Raw genomic sequence first — 22991 nt, 5'->3', positions numbered from 1 at the left:
TGACCAATTAATGCAGATTAGCATCGCACTAAGGAGGGGTTTGGGAACAAATGAATCACTTAGCGAATCATATGGGAGTCTTTGGGATAATTAGCTAAAAATAAATGCAGATTATAAAACAATGAAAATGTTTTTTGACCTTGCATGCATATCAGCCTGTTGTTGGAGACCCCCAAAACCAAAATATGACCCTTTTAAATAAATAATAGTGGCTCTTTGAACAATTAATATATTCATTAATAATTAATAATAATTATCAATAAATTTAGAATGTAATTTTAATGACCGAATCAAATAAAAAATCTAAAAAATAAACTTGACAAGACAATCTAACTAAACCTTCAACCCACTAAACTATCTAACCAAAGAAAAATGTTTAAACAAAACCAGCATCAACCAACTGCACTATGCGGGACACCCACAATAAAAAACATACAGAAAAGCGGAGACAAGTGGGATGATGGCATCTGTCTAATTAAAATAATTAATATAAAAGGTAATATCTTGGTTTCAAAGTCACAGACCCTCTTCTTTGTCGTCTTAGTCTTCATTGTTTTGTCGACTGGTCTTAGCCTTCATTTTTGTCATCCTCTTCTCCTCATGGTCATCATTATCTTTGACTTGGTTTTCATCTTCAGCTTCATCATTGTCATCTTCATCCTTATGGTCTTCGACATCTTCTTGGTCCTTGTTGACATCTTCTTTGTCTTGGTTTTCATCTTCAGCTTCATCATCATCTTCATCCTTATGGTCTTCGTCTGCTGCTTTGTCATTATTTTGGTCTTCATCATTTTCTTTGTCTTTGTCATCCTCTTCATCTTCATCTTCTTTGTCTTCTTGGTCGTCATCTTCATCATTATCTTCTTTGTTTTGGTCATCTTTGTCCTTAGAGCTGCTTCTTCATCATCTTCTTGGTCTTTGTCGATATCTTTGACTTGGTCCTCATCATCGTCATCTTCTTTGTCCCTGTCATCTTCTTTGTCTTGGTTTTCGTCTTCAGCTTCGTCATCATCTGCTGCTTTGTAATTTTTTTGGTCTTCATCATTTTTTTGGACTTCATCTTCATGATCATTCTCTTGGTCTTTGTCTTTCTTCTTGGTTGTGAACGTTATCCTTGCGCTACTTTGTTTTGGTCTTCTTTGTCATCTTTGTCCTTAGGGCTGCTTCTTCATCATCTTCTTGGTCTTTGTCGATATCTTTGACTTCTTGGTCCTCATCATCGTCGTCGTCATCTTTTTTGTCTTTGTCTTTGTCATCTTAATTTTTGATTTCCTCTTTTCTTCTGCTTTATCGTCATCTTGGTCTTCTTTTTCATCTTCTTTGTTGTCTTCATTTTGTTCTTCCTGGTCTGTCAGAGTCGGGGATAGAACCCGGGTCTCTGGTGTGAGAGGCGAGTCACGTTACCACTGAGCTACTGGGAGTTGATGAAACCAATCAAGAGAAATTGGGTCATCAAGAGAACCCGGACTCTTGTAGCTCTGAGATCATTAATATGCACTCCTTTAGGCTGTGTTTGATAAGCAAGAACACCTACATTAATATAACAATGGAGTTTCCCTCCATTAGTTATATTAAGGCCGAATCCCAGTTCTACCCCTTAGCCCAACCCTTTACCTTTACCCCTCATTTTCCTAGGCTAAAATTTGTGGTCTTAGATCATTGGTTTGACATATTCACAGACAGCCACTTAGTGCCCGCTGCGATCAGATTTTTCCTCTGATGAAATTCTGGCAGTATCAGAAGATTTCAGACATTTTCCTGAAGTGTGACCACAGCTGCAGCGAGCGTCAACCCAAGAACCAACAGTATTTCTGAATTTGATGACGCAATCCATGCGACAACTTAAATGACCACAGGGAAATGTCAAAACAGTTTTTCTTCCTGTTTTTTTCCTGTTTACGTTTGCTGTGAGGAATCATTTCAGAACGTGGGATAGACGTCACGGTTGGATGACATCAAACTTTGGGGGCGTTTTCTTTTATGTTTGGCACATCTTCATTGTTGTTCAGTCTGACTTTATGACGGCTGAGATCTTACAGTGTGACATGGGAGCCATGTTTGTGCAGTCTAACATGCTACAATCATTCAGGATTATAAAAAATCTAAAGTTTTAGCCGGCCTTTAGTTGTCCTCTTGTTTGTTTTCGTCCTTCTCTTCTTTATCGTGGTCTTCTTCATCTGTCAGAGTCGGGTATAGAACCCGGGTCTCTGGTGTGAGAGGTGTGTAAGTAACCACTGAGCTACTGGCAGTTGATATTCTTTCTGGATATCTCAACCTGATGTCATCAAGAAACCCAGTGTCATGTAGCTCTGAGATTAATATGCATGCCTCAGGCTCCATCAATATAACAATGGAGTTTCCCTCCATTAGTTATATTAAGGCCCAACCCGAGTTCTACCCCTTAGCCCTACCACTTACCTCTACCCCTTGTTTTGTGCGTTCACGTGAAGGGATAGAGGTGTCCCAATTCTCTTTAGCTTGAAGGTGTAGGGCTAAGGGGAAGGGGTAGATACCCCTTCAAAACCAAGGGGTAAGAAAATTTCCCAGAATACACCAGCCACAACGGCAGCATATCTGCACCCAAAAGTAAGGAGATCCACAAATTAGTATTTTTTTGTCAATTATTATGAGTTTTTACAGCAAACAAACACGTTTTAATAAATTCATAACCACGTCCATGTTTTACCGTCATGCTTTAAAAAAAAACACTAAAATAAAAAACTTTAAATTTTACTATCTATATTCCCTAATAATAACTCCTGTATAGTAGTTCCACAACATTCTGTCACTCGAAAACACTTAAATACCCTGTCAGAAAAGTCTATTGGCTGGGAATGAGCTCTTTAGTGTCTGCTACAATGTTGTTTTTTTGCGTGATTTACATATATGAATATGGCCACTGTGTAAATGCACAGTACAGTTACAATCTTATTGCCACATTATATATCATTACGATAACATAATGTATGCCTTCAGTGATTTCCTGAAGATAAATAACGAAAACTGGAAAAACTACAGCAGTCTCCATTGTCAATCTCATATGAAGCAAGGGATTGCGATGAAACATGATAATGTGTGCAGGTGCTGTAGTGCTGTCCCATTTCTTAGGGGTTAATTCTGAAGCCCTTCCCCTACACTCTCTGTTTCAGGCGCCAAGGGGAAGGGGCAGGGGTACAAAAAAAAAGAATTGGGATTCGGCCTAAAGCTTATATTTAACTTTCTAGATATGTGGGACTTTTATTTTGAAAACACCACCACAGATTGTTTACTATGCGTTACTGTACAACAACTGTGTGAGATGTGCTTCAGTATGCAAAATGCATGATTTGCAGATTATACATTTATTCAGCTCAACTCTAAAGAGGCATAAGGTTTTATTGAATCTTTTGTCAATTTATAGTGTTATTTGTAAAATTTGAAGCGTAGGTTTCAACAAACACGTGTAGACTGCTGAATCGTGTCATTACTCTGCTCAACTGTCATCTGTTCATGCAGATGATATTAATTTCTGGCTGTTTTTTGTGTGACATTATAGCTTAAAAATACAACACGATACATCTGTATCACTCTCTTTTGTCCAATTTAATTTAAATTTATCCTTGTGAATATAATTGTCTTATGCATCGCATAATAGTATGATGCATGAACATGCTCCACACAGGTGAGCTTGCTTGACAACCACCTGTAGGACACACTCCTCAAAGTGTTAACAATGTGTTAGAAACTCTCATATACATGTTTATTTCTATGTTTGTTTATATAACTGCAATTTTCATTTATAACACTCCATTTTTGCATATTGTGTTTAAGTGAAGTTTATTTCTAAACTAATTTCGAAAGAATCACATGCTTGCGATTGCTTGCAGCCAGCCCCGCATTATTGAATTTATGATCCTCCAATCAGATGATTCCTAAGCCACTATAAACATCCTAAGTTCCATATAACAGCCATCTTCAGACGAGTCTTCATTGAGGCCATCTTCCAGCATAAACCACGGCGAATGAAGTTCTGCACAAGACTTTTGGCCAGCGGAGAAATTAAAATGGTCGTGCTCAACTGAGTCTGGTTCTCTCAAGGTTTTTTTTCTTCACTCCCATCAGGTGAAGTTTTTTTTCCCTCTCCGCTGTCGCCACTGCCTCGCATGGTTCAGGATTGGTAGAGCTACGCATCGATGAATTGGCTCTTCAGTGTTTGAACTCTCAGTAATGATTAAATCACACTGAACTGAGCTAAACTGAACTGAACTGAACTTAAACACTAAAACCTGAACCACACTGTTCCAGTTACTGAACCACACTGTTCCAGTTACTATGACCATTTATGTGAAGCTGCTTTGACACAATCTACATTGTAAAAGCGCTATACAAATAAAACTGAATTGAATTGAATTGAATCTTCATTTTGAAGAATCCCCTCTTCAACCCCTACTCCTCCTTCCTAAATAGGTGGCACGGTGGCCTAGTGGTTAGCACTGTTGCCTCACAGCAAGAACGTCACTGGTTCTAGTCCTTACTAAGCCAGCCGACATTTCTGTGTGGAGTTTGCATGTTCTTCCCATAAAACCAAAATCTTCATTCTGGAGATTTTTTAAACTTACCGAAACCATAAACCTACTATGTAGATATCAGAGAAAAATTTGACTTATCAAACCAATGCAGTACATGGCACCTTTAGCATCTGTGAACATATTATTTCATTTTTATACTTTAGAAAAGTCTGAAACATACATATAGCACCTTTAAGATGTTGTGATGAAGCAAAAATTGATGTGAATAAACTTTCAATTGAAGCACACAAAGTTCTTGATTAAAAAAAATCTCTATCGGTGTTCCAAGGATGAAGGATTGTCCTGTGGGTTTGGATTGACATAAGAGCGAGCAAATGATGACTGCGTGTTTAATTTCGGGGTGAACTGAAGCTTTCAGTTGTAAGGGGTTTCTGGGTGTGCGTCAGCTGGTTTTCCCAGAGGTCTTAGAGGAATATTTAGCAACAGGATGGAAATGATGAACCAATGTTCCTACAGCCCTGTATATATAGAACACAGCCTCAATACACACGACCCACATTCACTTTGTCACTCACAGGAAGAGAAAAACTGGGTCTGGAGTACATTCACGGCCAACATATGCACATACCAACACATATATATTCATATATATCTTCAAAGTTTATAAATATACACACACTCACTCCAATTTTCTATCTTGTGGGTCTGGCTCTAAGGATAATCTAACTGTTAATTCCAGGTGTTACTTCTTTTGCAGGTCACCATTTGCTGCTGTAACAGATTATTCCGTGACCCGGAACAACGTGATCCAGCTGTGCCTGGAACTAACTACCATTGTACAGCAGGTAATGACATTCATAAAAACCAGTCGACTAGATTAAACTGTCGATTCAGATACTAAAACATTACATTGAAATGGATGTTTTTGAGGGAGACAACATGTTTGAGAGGCTAAATCAGCTGTGAAGGTTCTTGGAATTATTTAATGTAGGTCATATATGGCTCTAGTCTTGTGGTTGTAAATGACTTTCACTGCAGATTTAGTCCTGATATTGAGTTTATTTATTCATGTTTAGCAATAAATATGAAATAGTATTTAAACCTCTCTCACAAATGTCATTCCCTCACATGTTTTTAAATGCAGTTTAATAGAGTGGACGAACTATGATGTACCTATGTTGGCTAATCAGCTGCTAGCATAAAACTGGTTCCCTCAATAAAATCCCTATAGGATTTTCCTATAGGCTTTTCGAAGATTGCAAATAATAAGCTCTGTAATTATTACATTTACACGGTTTGTCCAACCGTATAATCCTTACACAAAAATACAACTTTTAGATTTAACATGCAAACGCAAGAACTAAAAGATTACATTAGGCTATTAACGGACTACAGTGCCATTGGGGTGCTCGTCTGTGACAACAGCAGCACCCTGCTACAGACAACATTTCAGGCTTATTTTTAGAAAAATGTTCCGTGGCAAAGATTTACTCTCTCTGTTTATTATATTATAATCTACGCTATATATTATGAACAAATTAATTTTAGCTTTTTGGATAAATTCTTACATGGGAAATACATTTTGTTTCACTTAACGGTTGTTAAAACTGTTGTATAAATTTGCCTACGCAGTATTACCACAAGACATATTTAAGTAAGGTCCAATCCCAATTCTATGTTTGTACGCCTACCTCTTCGCCTTCCCCTTGGCCCTTGAAACAGAGTGTTAAGGGGAAGGGCTTTAAAATATACCCCTAAGAAATAAGATGCCACTACAACACCTGCACACATCATAATATGTCATTGCGATCTCTTGCTTCAAATGAGATCGACGATAACGACTGCTGTAGTTATTTCAGTTACGTTATTTTTTGCTATTTATCTTCAGGAAATCACTGAAGGCAACAATATGATGTTATCATAACGATATAATAATGTGGCAGTAAGGTTATAACTGTAATGTGCATTACAGTGGCCATATTCATATATCTAATTACATGATAACAACATTAACATTATACCAGACACTGACATCACTCGATGACACTTGAATACCCTATCAGAAAGTTCTAGTGGTTGGGAATGGGAATTGGGACACCCCTACCCCTTCACGTGAATTCACAAAATGAGGGGGAAGGGCTAAGGGGTAGAATTGTGATTGGGCCTAAGTGTATCGCTTGCGTGCACACAGCCCACTTACCTTAGTAACCGACGAAATAATTGAGGCGTGAGGGACATGTCTATATGTCTGCAAGCTTCATCATGGATAGAGAACAACAGTCAATATTCTTTCTCACAAAGTACAGTAAAAAGAAGCCCATGCAGTCACATGTACTATACATTTTAAGGAGGAGTATAAGTACTGCAGTTATGACAGAGTTAATTGTGTTCAGATGAAGAAAAAAACAACAAAAAATCAATTGATCATGTTAAAATGACAGTTATTATGTATGTATTCTTACACATTTATTTACACATTTGCATTACTGAGAGCAGGAAAGAGACAGGCTGCACCGCTAAGCAGTATTTTTATAATATTGTTTAATTAAAATAAATGATTCACAAATTGACAGTCTTTACAAGTGAAGGAATTATCTACACACAATATGAATTCCCAATTAGAAAAATACTACAAACTATAAAATACTATTCATGAAAATGCTTAAATAACAGACAAATCCAAATGCCCAACGCAAGTGGGCTGCGTTTCAGCCCAGTTCAGCTTGATGACATATAATCGAGTGCCGACATTGCCTGTAGTCCCATTTTGTAACTTGATCGCAAACCTCTTTTTAAGGAATCATAACCGATTAAAAAATCAAGAGTGTGATATAACTGATGTGTTTTAAGCCGTAGAATAAAACCTGAAAGTATCTTGAGTTTGTGGTAGCCACAAACCTTATTTAAGTGATTTAACTGAAATCCAATTTAAAAAAAAAATTTTGATTTAGGAAACTGGAACTGCTAAAATGCTAATTCCTCTTTTGGGTTTTTGCATACAAATTGACATCATAGTTACTCCACTCTACTGTAAGGGAAGCAAAGTGCAGTGTGGGTGATGTAGTCATTTAGGAAGAGTAACATGATCAAACCATGTCACACAAAAGAGAAATATGAGAAGGGCGTTCAAGGCCCCTTCGGTGACGTGTTAGTGCACATGTTTGTGTACCCAGCAGATTATTTTTGGTAGGGTCAGAAGATCATGGCCAGCACGAGCAGCATTAAATGGATGAGTCTGTCACAGGCAGCTGAGCCTGAACGCTGCACACAATCTCTCTCTTAATCCAGGACAGATTACAGCGTTGAAGCCAGAGATCTGGGTCTAATCTTAACTAATGCAACTACTATAGAGAGCTCATGAACAGCAGGGGGTTTTTGCTCCGATCACCTCCCTGTACATTTTTATTTTAAAGGTGTGTTTCTATTTAAGCCAAGCTGGCTATTAACTCATCCAATATCGAGGACTGATCCAAACAGGTTTCACTGACCAGATGGACTACCAGCTGGTTGGGACCTGACTGAGTTGGTAGACAATCTTTTACCAGTCTAACATGTTCCAAAAACCTGCTCGACCATCTGATTTCTCCATCAGGGCACTTGACCAAGACGGTCAGCCAGTTCTCCGTCACTGCTAGTCTGACTGCGAGTCAACCATGTAAACAAGCTTTTATCATAATATAGCCTTATGGACTACATAGTTTGTATGGATGAGCGCCCCTGCTGGCTTCACCATAATCTTAGTTTAGACGTGTTTGTCTCATTATCAGAAATGAAAATTTGGTTTTAATTTAAACACCTTCAAGATGTGGGTGACTTTTTTCTGAAATTGTGTTGCTTGATCATTCATACCTTGTCTTTGACAGTCAAAAAACAGGCAGAACAAAAATAATGCTTGTCACTCCTGATTTTATTAGCTCATGTTTTACTTTGTCTTGAACCATTTGCCAAGGCTGTTGATCAAACGTAATAATGTTAATAAAGTTCAGTTTCTTGCACAGACTGATTGTTTCGGTTCTTAGAACTTTACTGAAGTTTCTGAAGCTAAAATGTACAGATGGTATTTATGAATCATCGAGTACCCCAGTTTTAATGAAGAAAAAATACAGATCATCCAAATACATTGATCAAAAAAGATCATCCAAATGCAATGCAATGCAGACACTCTGTTGGGCCACATTTAGCATTTGCACCATTTCAGTATGTATAATTGACAATGTGACAAGATGTATTACTGTCCCGAGATTCATACATTTTTCTGCAAGATTTTCTATTTTTTATGAGAGTCGGATCACTGTGCAGAGTTTTCTTCAGCACATCCCAGAGATTCTCAGTAGGGTTAAGGTCTGGACTCTGTGGTGGCCAAGATGATGTCTCATACTCCATGATTGCTCCATTTCACAATCTGAGCCAGATGAATCCTGCTTTTTAAGTTTGTGTTTCACGTTTAACTGTTCACCGATCTTGGTCTTTCTTCATCAAAAAAAGATGGTTCCCTACTATCCTTCCAGTTTTTATTAATGTGTTGGAGGGTTTTGAACCAATTTTTAGTGGTTTCAGCATTGTCCTAATATGCGTTTTTTGCTAGAGGCATCCCAATAATACGACCCTTTTAAAACATCTTCTCCACCAGCATATCACATTACATGTTTAAGACACTAGAAGCTACTCTCTGCGTTAGTTAGGGTTAAATAATTTGTTACTAGCTGAAACATAATCATCCCTACAGTGATTATCTAATAGGAATCTCCTAGCTAAATCCAGGTGTTTGTTTATTTTGTTGTTTTATTAATTATGTGTTACAGTAAATCACTAAAGTAAAGTGGCAAGAATAAAATTGTGAAATATTAATACAATTTTAAATATGCTGAATTTTATGATGATTTAAGTGAAGTTTATTCATAAACTAATTTCGAGAGGATCACGTGCTTATGATTTATCACGGCCGGTCTCGCATTTGCTAATCACTATCTTCCAATCATATGAGCCCTAAGCTACTATAAATAGCCACAGTTTTCAGTTCACTTTATCTTCGTTTGGAAGAAACCCCCCTCCTCCCCTATTCTCCTCCTTTACTTCTGATTGGGCGGCACGGCGGCCCAGTGGTTAGCACTGTGAGCCCCACAGCAAGAACACTGCCAGCCCTGGTTCCACAGGACCGGTGGGTGTTTCTGTGAGGAGTTTGTATGTTTTCCACGTGTCCGCGTTGGTTTTCCCCGGGTTCTCCGGTTTCCTCCCACCATCCAAAGACATTCAACAAACATAACAATCAAGCTGTTGTATAAATTTGCCTACGCAGTATTACCACAAGACATATTTAAGTAAGGTCCAATCCCAATTCTATTTTTGTACCCCTACCTCTTCGCCTTCCCCTTGGCCCTTGAAACAGAGTGTTAAGGGGAAGGGCTTTAAAATGTACCCCTAAGAAATTAGATGCCACTACAACACCTGGACACATCATAATATGTCATTGCGATCTCTTGCTTCAAATGAGATCGATGATAACGACTGCTGTAGTTATTTCAGTTACGTTATTTTTTGCTATTTATCTTCAGGAAATCACTGAAGGCAACAATATGATGTTATCATAACGATATAATAATGTGGCAGTAAGATCATAACTGTAATGTGCATTACAGTGGCCATATTCATATATCTAATTACATGATAACAACATTAACATTATACCAGACACTGACATCACTCGATGACACTTGAATACCCTATCAGAAAGTTCTAGTGGTTGGGAATGGGAATTGGGACACCCCTACCCCTTCACGTGAATTCACAAAATGAGGGGTAAGGGGAAGGGCTAAGGGGTAGAATTGTGATTGGGCCTAAGTGTATTGCTTGCGTGCACACAGCCCACTTACCTTAGTAACCGACGATATAACAATCATAACAACATAACATAACAATCAAGCTTTGTCTAATCCCTTGTATTCCCTTAGCTACCGCAGCAGGGGAGTTCTGAGATCCACCGAGCTCAGGCTCCCCTCTTGCTCTGCCAACGGGAGGAAGCCCCGGGCTCGAGGAGCCCTTGAGCTCGGGGCTCTCTCCCGGGACAGCATGCCAAACAAGCTTTTATAAATCATCAGCTAAGTGTGAACTCTTGAATTGTGCTTTAGACAATTCCATTCCCTTGTCCGTTTTCTTTCAAAGCTCCTCTTTTGTCTAAAAAAGAATGTGATTCGGTTTTGAAACAATTTAAGTGTTATTAAATCACAGACAGAATACTAAAACCATTCTGTGAAATGAATCTGTACGTGTTTATGAACACCTCAAACATTATAGACACACACGCACACCCACAAGTGAATAAATATGCATGCTGGCATCCTGCGTGATGATCCATGGCTTGAGTGACAGCACTGGAAAATCGGTACGGAGATGCTCAGAGGTGCTCAGAAGGGAAGTGAATCAATGCGCTTTCATTTCCAGGAACACTCTTTTCTTTTACTCCCTCTCTCTGGGCTCCTGCTGCACGAGTGTCTCAGGTGTGAGGGCTGGTTATTACTTTATTGTGATGAAAGGGAAGAGGTGCAGGTGAAAGCACCAAAAAACCATACAGAATAAGCTCTCTCATGAAGATGCTGCAGAAATCTAGACCAAAGAAAAAGAAAATTGTGTCCTCGCGTTGGCCATTGTTGGGTTTGGGGGTCAGTGATGGATACAGGAAGCAGAGTGGGAGTTGCTATGGTGATGGATGATGGCCAGAGATCAGGGTTTTTCTCAGTATGCTTTCTTTAAGGCAAGACATTCCAGATGAAGCGGGTAAAATATTCAAATGAGCGGTAACACTTTATTTTAAGGGTCCAAAAAATGCATTAGTTTTAGCATTAGTTAATGGTTGATTTGTTCACAATTAAGCATTAGTTAAAACAAAAGCACTAGTAATTAGTAGTTAACTAAGTGAAGTTTATTCATAAACTAATTTCGAGAGGAGCACGTGATTATGATTGAACACGGCTGGTTCTGCATTAGCATGCTTGATCCACCAATCAGGCCATTCCTAACCACTATAAAGAGCCAGGGTTTTCTCACTACAGTCATCTTCGATTTGAAGAATCCCCCCTTCCACCCCTACCTTTTCACCTTTACCTCCATAGGGCAGCACGGTGGCTCAGTGACTAGCACTGTCGCCTCACAGCAAGAACGTCACCGGCTCTAGTTCCTTAACAGGCCGGTGGTCGTTTCTGTGTGTAGTTTGCATGTTCTTCCCGTGCTTGCGTGGGTTTTCCCCGGGTTCTCCGGTTTCCTCCCACATTCCAAAAACATGTACAACAAGTTAATCGTTAAATCTAAATTTCAATACAGGTAATCTAATAATGCAGCATATCTTTTAATAGCCTTCAATCTTAATCTTTAGCTATTATATAAAGGGGAGTTGTCGAGATCTACCTGAGCTCGAGGCTCCCCTTTCTTCCTCCAAACGGGAGGGAGCCCAGGTCTCAAGAACCTTCGAGCTCAGGGCTCTCTCCCGGGACAGCATGCCAAACTTGCTTATAATCAATCATCAGCTAAGTGTGAACTCTTGAAACATATTAACGGCCCTGAATTATGCATTAGTTAAGCTCAGATAAACTTGGAAATCATGATTAACTTGTTCACAACCATGCATCAGTTAAGCATGAGCAAACACATAACTCATTATTAGCTGAACGTAAAGGCATTTTAGCCATTATTTACAATTTGATAAACCGTTTATTATTTATTTGATTGTTTCACTTTAGGATAGGGGGTCAAATTGCTTTATTAACACCATATTAATCACATTTTAGCCTTAATTATTTGCTAGTTCTCGTCAATAGACTTGAATATCCCACAATAAGTGCCATACTTAACGTGGGTACAAGTTACACTTAAGAATAGGGGGTCAAGTTTCCTCTATAAGCACTGTGTTAATGACATTTTAGTCTTAATTAGCTACTAGCTAGTTGTAGTCAATGAACTTGAATATCACTCAAGTGCCATTATAAATGTGGGCGTAACTTTAACTTATGAGAAAATAGACTTTGTAATTGATTGACATTATATTTAAAATCTAAAGATACATTAACAGTTAGCAAAATAAATGCTTTAAAGTGTATTTTGGATGTTGCCTTACAATATGAAAAGCCTGAAATCTCAACATTGACAGGTGCTTGAAAAACTGTGTTGCTGCCAGCAGCATCTGCCTTAATATTTCATAAACGCTCATTGTATCCGCAAATCCTGAAGAAAGATTTATGATCTTGTTTGTCTGTGCCTGCTATACATGTCTATTATAGATTTTTGTTCCATTAACAAAAAATGCTTAAAAATAACACCACAAAGTGATGCGTTATTTACTATAAATGTCAAAAATGCTTTGTCAATTATTATTGGTGTATATTGGTATATTCATTCATTCATTCATTCATTTTCTTTTTGGCTTACTCCCTTTATTAATCTGGGGCATAAAGTACTGTAAAGTACTTAAGTAAATAGACTTTTTTTGGCTACTTTGTACTTGTACTGAGTATTAAGAATATAAGCAACTTTTACTCACTACTTGACTATTTTATTATATATTTAGTGAATTTAGTGAATTTAATATAATATATACTCTCTATATATAGTGAATTTAAAACAGTTACTGATATGGCAAAAAACCACTGCGACATGACAAGACTATGTTTTAGCTCAATTTTTTTTGTGCAACGTCAATAAATGTATCACTGAAATTATACATTTTGCGTCAGTTGCATTTAGCTGTGAGATTGTGATGTATTTTTCATTGAATTTATATTTAGTTTACTAAGTTTAAAAATAACAATGCTCCTATTTGTTTAATTTTAATACAGAGAAAAAAATCCTAATCAACTGAAAAATTACTCAAAATAAAAGTATTGCCCCCTCTGAGACTGAGAGGTGAATCACATGAAAGTCAGCATTGAATCTTTTTTTACTACATTTTACAAATTTTTTTTTTGAAAAATTGTTTTTGCCTTTTTTGAACACTTAAGCTTGACTTGATTTTTTGTTCTTTTTTTATCTATTTTATTCTGCAATTTTGAAACATTGAGGTGTTCAATTGAATTTCTTTAAGCCTTTTTTTGAGCCTACATTCAGTATGGGTATACTTAAGTTCTTTTAAAAACGGATACTTTAAAACTTTTACTCAAGTCTTATTGGAATTGGTGACTTGTAACTTGTAATGAAGTAATTTTTACAGTAAGGTATCTGTATTTTACTCGAGTATGGTTTTCAGGTACTCTTTAAAACTCTGATCTGGGGTCGCCACAGTGGAATGAACCCCCAACGTATCCAGCAAATGTTTTACGCAGCAGATGCCCTTCCAGCTGCAATATATTGGTATATATTATAATCAATTATAAAAGTTGCATGATCGGTTATAAATGACATTAGATTTTAATTCTATTTTACCTATTTAATAGCTATATAATACACATTTAATACCTATATAACACCTATTTAACACCAATATCATACCTATCTAATTCACCATTACCTCTCATTTTTATACACTCCATCTACAGTATGTCATACTGTAAATGACACCTACACAAACACAACTCAGGTTTGCTGTTTCTCCATGAGCTCTCCCAGCAGTCTCGGCCCCCAGTGGGAACCTCTGGAGCTCCTTCAAATATCTCCATCAGAGCTTGAATGTTAACTGGAGCCCGGGGCTCTCCTCTGTTCAACCTTTCCATATTAGAAAGAGAGAGTGAGACATATCTGAACACAGTGACCCAGCTGTTTGCAGGATTATCCCATCTGCAGACATACTTTGCTCAGTAAATGTTTTCTCAAGCACTCTGTGTGTACATGAGAGGCCTAAACGGTTTCAAATGGCAGTAATATCTTATTCTCTTCTCTTTGCAGGACTGCACCGTCTATGAAACCGAAAATAAGATCCTCCATGTGGTAAGTGTTTCTCTGTTCTCTTTTTTTATGCTCCAATATGAGGCTGATAATGAGCTCTAATGTTCCTCCTGCGAGCTCTGGCCCCATTTCTTCATTTACTGGAGGAATTGTGAGGATGCTCATCTGTGTGCCTCTTATTTCTGTGTGCTCCAAAGTCCTGACTCATTTCATGATGAAAAAATGATTAGAAAAGACATTTTAATGGTGTTCGGTTCAATGAACCATTCAGAATTGATTTCAGATTTGAGTTCATCTCTGCATGTTTAGCCCATTTAACTTTTTTTATTATTGAAATTGTTGAAATAAGTTACTTTATAACTTTACATTTTTGCTGTTATTCATATTATTTAAATGTATGGTTTAATTTTTGTTGTAATTTTTTTTCATTATTATATTTTACACATAACAATACTTACATGTTATTATAATATAATATTCCTTCATTCATTTTTTTCCAGCTTAGTCCCTTTATTCATCAGGGGTTGCCACAATGGAATGAACTGCCAACTTATCCAGCATATGTTTTACACAGCAGATGCCCAGCGGATACACACTCATTCACACACATACACTACAACCAATTTTGTTTATTCAGTTCACCTATAGCGCATGTCTTTGGATTGTGGAAGAAACCAGAGCACCCGGAGGAAACCCACGCGAACACAGGGAGAACATGCAAACTCCACACAGAAATGCCAACTGACCCAGCTGGGACTCGTCTTGCTGTGAGGCAACAGTGCTAACCACTGAGCCATGGTATTGCCCTTATATTATATTATATTATATTATATTATATTATATTATATTATATTATATTATATTATATTATATTATATTATATTATATTATCAATCATTAATTTTCCTTTGGCTTAGTCCCTGATTTATCAGGGGTCACCACAGTAGAGGTCTGCACGGGACTAATTTTTTAGTTCCGCTCCTGCAAGGTTTTATTCCACACCTGACCTCTCCTGTTGTATATTCATTCATTCATTCATGTTCACCTGCTTCATCACCCACCAACCCGACCCAAACGTTTGCTTTAAATTTAAATTTGGTTTCCAAAATCTCACGTTTAAATTAGGTACTACCAAAAGAGAGTGATAACTGATAAAACTGTATGTTGTGCAAGGATTGTAGGCTAAATGTCAGTTTTGTTTGGCCCTATGTGATGAGACATGAGTGCCGCCTTAAACTAGAGGGTTCCAGTCTTGTGACTGCTAAAGGGTAAAACTTTGAGGTATTATCACATGCAAATGATAATTATTATTTTTTATTTGTGTCTATGACTTAAGAAAAAGACTCCTATACATCAGACTTGACTGATTTGGGTTTCCTGCCAATAAACTAACCGTCTTCTAATGCATATTTTAGTTCCAACCCCAATTAGACACACCTGAACCAGCTAATCAAGCTCTTTTAGGTATACAAAAACTTTCAGGCAGATGTGTTGAAGGACGTTTTTAGCTAAACTATCCAAGACACCAGCACTCCTGGACCGAGTTTGGACACCCATATTCTATTGCAAGCTGAAGGACAGCGCATCTTTAATTTGCTCTCCCATTTTGGTAAACCTGCTCTGAGGACTGTTATGCAGATAATGCATGCACAGACAGTGTAACAGTTGTAAGCACTGGCTGGACCGGTGGTCAATAAGAATGAAGAAATACTAGATATGCTGTTCCAAAATAACATCAGGACTGGGGAACGCTATATTGTTAGACCGCCTGATCCTGTTCAAATTACACCAGAGTTACCATCCGCTACCACGTTCTATTTGTAATTACCCCCATACTGCAAGAAATCTGGTCAGGTCCTGCGGGTCCCACAGTATAGCCACAGGAATGCAGACATCTACACCACAGTGCAATGAACCACCAACTTTACAATATTATATTATATTATATTATATTATATTATATTATATTATATTATATTATATTATATTATATTATATTATATTTATTATATTATATTATATTATATTATATTATATTATATTATATTACTTATCCTCACTTTGCAATTTGTTTTGACATACGTAAGATTCAAATGAGTACTTCTTTCACGTTTCAGATATTAATTTCAATTTAATTTTAAGTTTGTTGGTTTTACTTTTTTCAGCCTTTCAGTTCAAGACTGAAAAAATTAATAAACGAATGTTTTACATTTGTCACTTTAAAAATCCTCAGGTGGCTGTTTAGTGAACATGCATTCTGCTAGTTCATGCCCTGAGGTGCAGTTCTGTTTGCCGTGGCAGGAGACCCAGAGCTAGGCTCTTTGTGAGATCCTTGTCTCATACACACCAGCGCACAGCAGTTTGTGTGTGTGTGTATATGTGTGTGTGGCAGGTCTCGTTGTCACCACAGACTGCTGGGCCGGGCACAGCTGTCATTCTTACTGAGTCCCACAGCTATAAATACCTTCACATTGCGCCTGCTAGCAGCAGATTTCATTTCCCAGCACCACCCCATCTCTGCACTGACTGTAGGAGGAGAAACAAACACACCAATGACACCAGATGAAAGCAGAAGCAGAGTGAGAGATGAGCCTATTAAACAAAGTGAATTAAAGTGCTACAGAACCATAAAAAGCAAACATGAATCTGCAACACACCTGCAGAAATGCGGCACCGAGAAATCCAGGTGCACTTTTTTATTGGCAACACAACAGTACATTGATGGGTGGTGGGTGGGTGGATGGGTGAATGAATGGATTGATGCATGGATTTTTGAATAGGTGAATGAACAGATGAAAGAATGAGTAGATGCTGTACATTGATGGAGCAACAGATGGATGGATGGACGGATAGATTAATGGATAGATGTATAGATCAGTAAATGCATAGATGAAAGGATTGTCAAACAGACAGATGAATGAATGTATAGATGAGCAGATGGTTGGATATACTGTTCAGATATATGGATATAGATGGATAAACAGATAAAAGAATACCAAATTTGATGGAGGGAGGGATGGATGGATGGAGGAATGGATGGATGATGGATGGATGGATGGATGGATGGATGGATAAATTAACAGATCATTGGGTGAATGGATGGAGAAAGTTAATTAACTTGGTTGATGGATGAATAAATGGATGGATGGATGTTTAGAGATGTACAGACAGAAAACTAGATGGATGGATGGATGGGTGGATAAATAAATTGATAGATGTATGGATGATTGGATAGATGAAGGGGTTGTCAAACAGACAGATGAATGGATGTATAGATGAGCAGATGGAGAGGTGGATGGTTGGATAGACCAATGTTTGGGTGGATGGAAGGGTGAATAGATTCATTGATGAATGGATGCATGGAAATTGATATGTATATAGATAGAAATATAGAGATTAACTGAGGGGTAGATTTATAGACATGGATGGATGAACAGGTAAAAACGCAAAAATGGGTGAATGGATGGATAAATGGTCAGTCAAAGATGTACAGACAGATAACGTACATGAATGGATGAAAAAATGGACATGGATGGTGAGATAGATGTATGGGGTGTCAAACAGATGAATAAATGTATAGATGAGCAGATGGAGATATGGATGGTTGAATATTATGGGTGGATAGACAGATAAAAGGATTAATAGATTCACGGATGAATGAATCTATTGAAATAGAAATGGATATAGATGGACAAGTAGAGAGATTAATTGATGGGTAGATATATAGACATATAGATGGATGGACAGATAAGAGAATACAAAATTGGATGGATGAATGGATCAATAGATCAGTGGGTGAATGGATGGAGTAAGTTGGTTAGATAGGTGGATGGGTGAACACATGGATAGATGGATGGATAAATAGATTCATGGATGGAAGCAAGGTAACAGATGTGTAGCTAGACAGAGAAATTAATTTATGGAAGATATAAAGAAATAGATGGATAAACAGATAAAATTATGGATGGATGGATGGATGGATGGATGGATGGATGGATGGATGGAGGGATGGATGGATGATAGATAGATAGATAGATAGATAGATAGATAGATAGATAGATAGATAGATAGATAGATAGATAGATAGATAGATAGATAGATAGATAGATAGATAGATAGATGGATGGATGGATGGATGGATGGATGGATGGATGGATGGATGGATGGATGGATGGATGGATCTATGGATATTATTTTTATCTTATTTCTTCCATACTGTATTGAAAAAGTTTGTTGAATGCCTCAGCAGTTCTGTTATTTACTTTGCAGTCATGCCAGTAAAGCACTTGTTGAGAGAAATGTGGAGAGTGCAGGAATAGTGCAGTGTATAAGAAATGAAACAACATTGATTCTCACCACTCTCATCCTGAGTGAAGCACACCAAAATAAAGGACATGTGAAATCTGATCATAAGATAGTGAAAGACAAAAAGAATTAGAGTAGAAGGAGGACTGATGAACACAGGAGAAATGACTTGCTTACAGAGCAACAGATTTGGTCATGTTTTTTGTCAAGTCAATTTAGTTAAGAAGCACACTTAAAATACTGATGTTTACAGTACACTGAAAAAAATGACTTCTGCAAAATTATTGCAAACAATTTATAAGGGCTCGATTTAAACCAATACATTAAATTTAGAAATGTTCAACTTAATATGTTTGATTAAATTCAGCCCAAGTGTGCCGCAAGCCTGCGTTTGAGTGAAGGTCTCGGCCGTTAGATCGCCCCCTGGGGGCTGGCTGCAGTACAAGTCATAAAGCCCGCCTCCTCCGTGTTAATGAAGGAGACTTGAGCCCAAATAAAAAAAATAATTACACTTGCAATAAAATGTCCCGAAAGATGGTTCTGGTCGATTAAGGCATTGGTTATTGTGCTGAAATAGGTGCAGATCTTCATTTTTGTAGACAGTTTGTTTTTAGCAGTAATTTAATGCTGGGCATGTCATCGTGATTGACAGCTGTGATTGACAGTTTCTCAAAGCAGCGCGTCTGAGCTTCGGTTGAAGACTGAAGTGTTATTATTCGATTTCTGTGTTATTTTACCATGACAAAATGAGTTCAGCAGTAAACTACAATTTCTGACATACATGATCCTGGTGGAAAACTGTTTATTCGCTAAGGTCAGGGCTTTTTTCGGGCTTTATTAGTTTGCTGATACATGTACGCCTAGCCACCCAGATAGCAAAATACAGTAGGGCCAGTTCCAGCTAGATTCCAGCCGGAGACTTACCCCTCAGAGCTCAGACTGACTACCTCTGCTGGACCTACTCCGGATGCCTGGACTCACTGCCCGATTCCAGCCCGAGTCAATCGAGTCAGATGCGGCGGCCGAGCGAGCCGGCGCTGCCGCATGCGAGCAGGAATCAGTCTGCGACGCCGCGAGTAGGTTATGCGCTGCGCCTAGAGCTGGCACGATTGAATATATAAAACCCTCATATTTGTTAACGTTATTACATCCATTTGTATTGATATGACAGCAAACACATGCTGAGAAGTTCGGGGGCGTGGTTGATTTTACATAAAGCGTTTGGTTGGAAGCTCGATTTTCGCGGCTCCTCCTCTGGCTTCATCAGACAGTCCTTCTGCGCATGTCAAGGCTCCAATTTCAGCAGTCTTTTACGACAGTTCGTGCCCGTCAAGCATGCGTTTTGCCCTCAAAGCGTTCAATGGGAAAAGGGGCTGTCGCGTCGTCCATATTTTTTACAGTCATTGATTCAGCCTAAATAAATAGTTTGCAACCACTTACCTTAAAAAAGTAAATCCCACCAATCATCTTTGAATATTGTTTTTCAGTGAACCAAAGTGCTGTAAAAGACAAGTAATAAAAGATTAAACAGAGGAAACTAGCAAAATAACTGGTAGACAGGACTTTACACATTAAAGTACCAATATTAATCAAATGCCATGAAATACAAATACTCCAAGTCAAGATTTAACAACTGAAATTGTTTAGGAATGCAATCGAATGAGGAGCTCTAATGTTCAGAAGTAGACTGTTCCATAATCTAGAACCATCTAACAGAAAGGCATGTTCTAAACTAAATTAAAAGCTAAACAGTTTTCAATTCAGTTTAGGTCACTGTACTCTCTATAGTACACTGTTCACTCTTAGGTTTAGTTTAGTTTAAAAAGTAGACGTTTTTGGTCTGTGCTGCACTCATATTTCAGTCGAAACACTTGGATTGGATGCAGGCTGAAGCCCATTTTTTTCCATTGTATTCATCTACTTTTTTAGTTCAGGCCAAGATTCAGATGGCAGCTTTCACACTTAACTTCACTAACCACACTGCAAAAAATGCAGGGTTCCACACAATTCATTCATGTTGTCCCAACACAAATAGATTGTTACCTTAACAAATTTAAGTGGATTGAACATAAAACAATTAAGTTATACCAAAAAAATATCTCAAAAAAATTGTGTTTTAGCTGATTTTAAATAAGTAGTTAAATAATAAGCAAAATATTTATTTTGAGAGCTCAAGTTTGTTTAAATTGAACCAAATCTGCCAAGTTTACACTTTTTTTTCTTCTTTTTTATAGCAAAGTGCTTGCCACTGGAAATAGCTTCAGAACTGCAGCCGTTCATGAAATCTGAGTTGATATGCCCTCTGTGTTTTCTCTTTTTCTTAAGTGTAAGACTCTGTCTGGAGTTTGTGACCACATCATCTCACTGTCTTCAGACCCTCTGGTCTCTCAGTCGGCTCATCTGGAGGTGGTCCAGCTGGCTAATATCAAACCTACAGAGGGTCTGGTAAGATCATGCATTTATACTGTGCTGCTGACCACTGGTCTGATTATTGCTGTTTTTATTTCAGTTATTTAAGTCAGTTATTCAGGTGAGGTTCATCTGATATTAATTGAAAATTCTGGAAACATAGGAATATAATTTTTTTGTAATACAATAATGATAGTTTTTTTAGGAAGACAAGTCTTTAAAAATTGTTGAATTGTTTGGAAACAACTTTTGGTTAAACTTTATTTTAAAGTTATAAATTTACTACATTGTAACTATTAATTTGCTGAGTAATATTATTAAATTAATCAGATGTACTAGGGCTGCACAATATATTGTTTCAGTATAGAAATCGGAATATGCACATCAGCAAAATCAAATCGCAGGATCTGCAATGTGGAGTCAGGATTATAGTTGACCAGGAGCCATAATTGAAAGTATGTCTGATTTGATTTCGAAGTTGAACTATAAAGTTACTAAAATGCTTATCATTTGAATGTGTTTTTAAGGCCTGTTACTGTGTGAGCATTTCAAGTCAGTTTTAAGCATTAGGGCACAAGAAATTATAATGTTTATTACTTTAGGAAAGATGAATTATATTTATGCATATATTTATACAATAAAGTGTTTTACATTTAATTGTTACATTTTTAATGCTACCAGACTCAAAAAAAAAAAAAAAAAAAAACATAAAATACTGTTTGCTTCATTTGTATCTGTTTTTATCAATGCTTGTGGTTGTTGTAGTATATTTTATGATGCACTCCCCTGCTACTGTAAATCATCCTAATAAATCTAAAATGATAAAGTCTTTTCATGAAATTATAAATTCATCCAAATAAAGGCAATTATTTTATCTGGTAAAATTATGCTTGATTTCTCTGTATCGTAGAAAAATAAAATATCGCAATGTCATTTTTTTTCAATATCGTTCATCCATCATTTTCCAGTATCGTTTTTTTCCAATATCCTGCCTTAACATGTACTTACTATACATGTTTAGTGTTAGTTATGCATAGGTTTAATGATAGTTATGCATAATTAACTTATATTACTATAGTGACTTCATGTAATATATGTAATAAGCATACCTTAAAAGAAAATAGTTACTCGACTTTTTGTTAACTATAGGGTAGCTTAACTAAAGATTGTTGTAAATAAGCGCAACTATATATAGTTTAGCTAACGGATTCAAAGTCATTTCCCCAACACTGATCTGTGCCCTAATAAGCATGTGTTTGAACGCTTGCTTGTTCTGATACATGATCAAAAAACGTTTTTTTAGTAAACATAATTTCACTTCTCTCCATACACACTGATGAAAAGGCTACATATTGTGAAGTGTTTGCATGAGATGGAATGAGAAAAAATATGAGGACATTATTCATTATGCTCTAATATTCGTTTTATATGTGTCTATTTTTCTAAGGGAATGTACATCAAATCCACATATGATGGCCTTCATGTTATCACAGGAACCACAGAGGGGGTAAGAGCCTGGCAGTGTTAATGTGTGTGCTCTAATTCGTGTGTCTTCATAATGTCCATGCAGGCTGTAGATATAAGTAATGAATCTCAGCAATTGATTGTAAAGCTATTACTGCACACATTCAAATCAAAGAGCAAGAGATTGAGCGAGAGAGACAGAGATTGAGAAAGAGAAAGCAGAAGTGCTCTAAAAAAAGATTCACTTACCATGCGACTGAAAGCTCTTCATTTTTGTTGTAGCTCTAATAGTGGGCGAATAATATTACCTGCTATAGAGCAATATACAGTACTCATAGAAAAGAGAGAGCCCAATATATATTTCACAGGGGAGTGATGGTACAGAAAAAGGATGGTTTGATACTTACCTTGGATTTTAAGTCAACTCGTGGCTCTGTTTTT

General features: G+C 37.3%; 1 protein-coding gene across 31 annotated transcripts in view; it reads left to right on the top strand.

The window, feature by feature from the left end:
• cnksr2a (connector enhancer of kinase suppressor of Ras 2a) overlaps nucleotides 1-22991 on the top strand; it is a 185898-nt gene that overhangs the window by 74424 nt on the left and 88483 nt on the right. For 20 of the 31 annotated variants that reach the window (XR_015525043.1, XR_015525044.1, XR_015525046.1 and 17 more), the window contains 4 exons: nucleotides 5266-5353; nucleotides 14373-14414; nucleotides 21003-21122; nucleotides 22534-22593. Coding sequence is in view for 26 of the 31 variants with exons in the window: in XM_087309662.1 (XP_087165788.1) it covers nucleotides 5266-5353; nucleotides 14373-14414; nucleotides 21003-21122; nucleotides 22534-22593 (310 nt within the window). In the remaining 5 variants the exon portion in view is untranslated. Of the gene's footprint in view, nucleotides 1-5247; nucleotides 5354-14372; nucleotides 14415-21002; nucleotides 21123-22533; nucleotides 22594-22991 lie in introns of all 31 variants that reach the window. The other 11 variants (XR_015525042.1, XM_087309671.1, XM_087309670.1 and 8 more) reach the window with 1 other exon arrangement.

The sequence above is a fragment of the Danio rerio genome, chromosome 24 (genome assembly GCF_052040795.2).
Source record: "Danio rerio strain M-AB ecotype USA chromosome 24, GRCz13ab, whole genome shotgun sequence".
In the NCBI taxonomy this organism is placed as follows: Eukaryota; Metazoa; Chordata; class Actinopteri; order Cypriniformes; family Danionidae; genus Danio; species Danio rerio.
The sequence above is the reverse complement of the archived record's forward strand: the minus strand, read 5'-3'. Positions and strand labels throughout refer to the sequence as shown.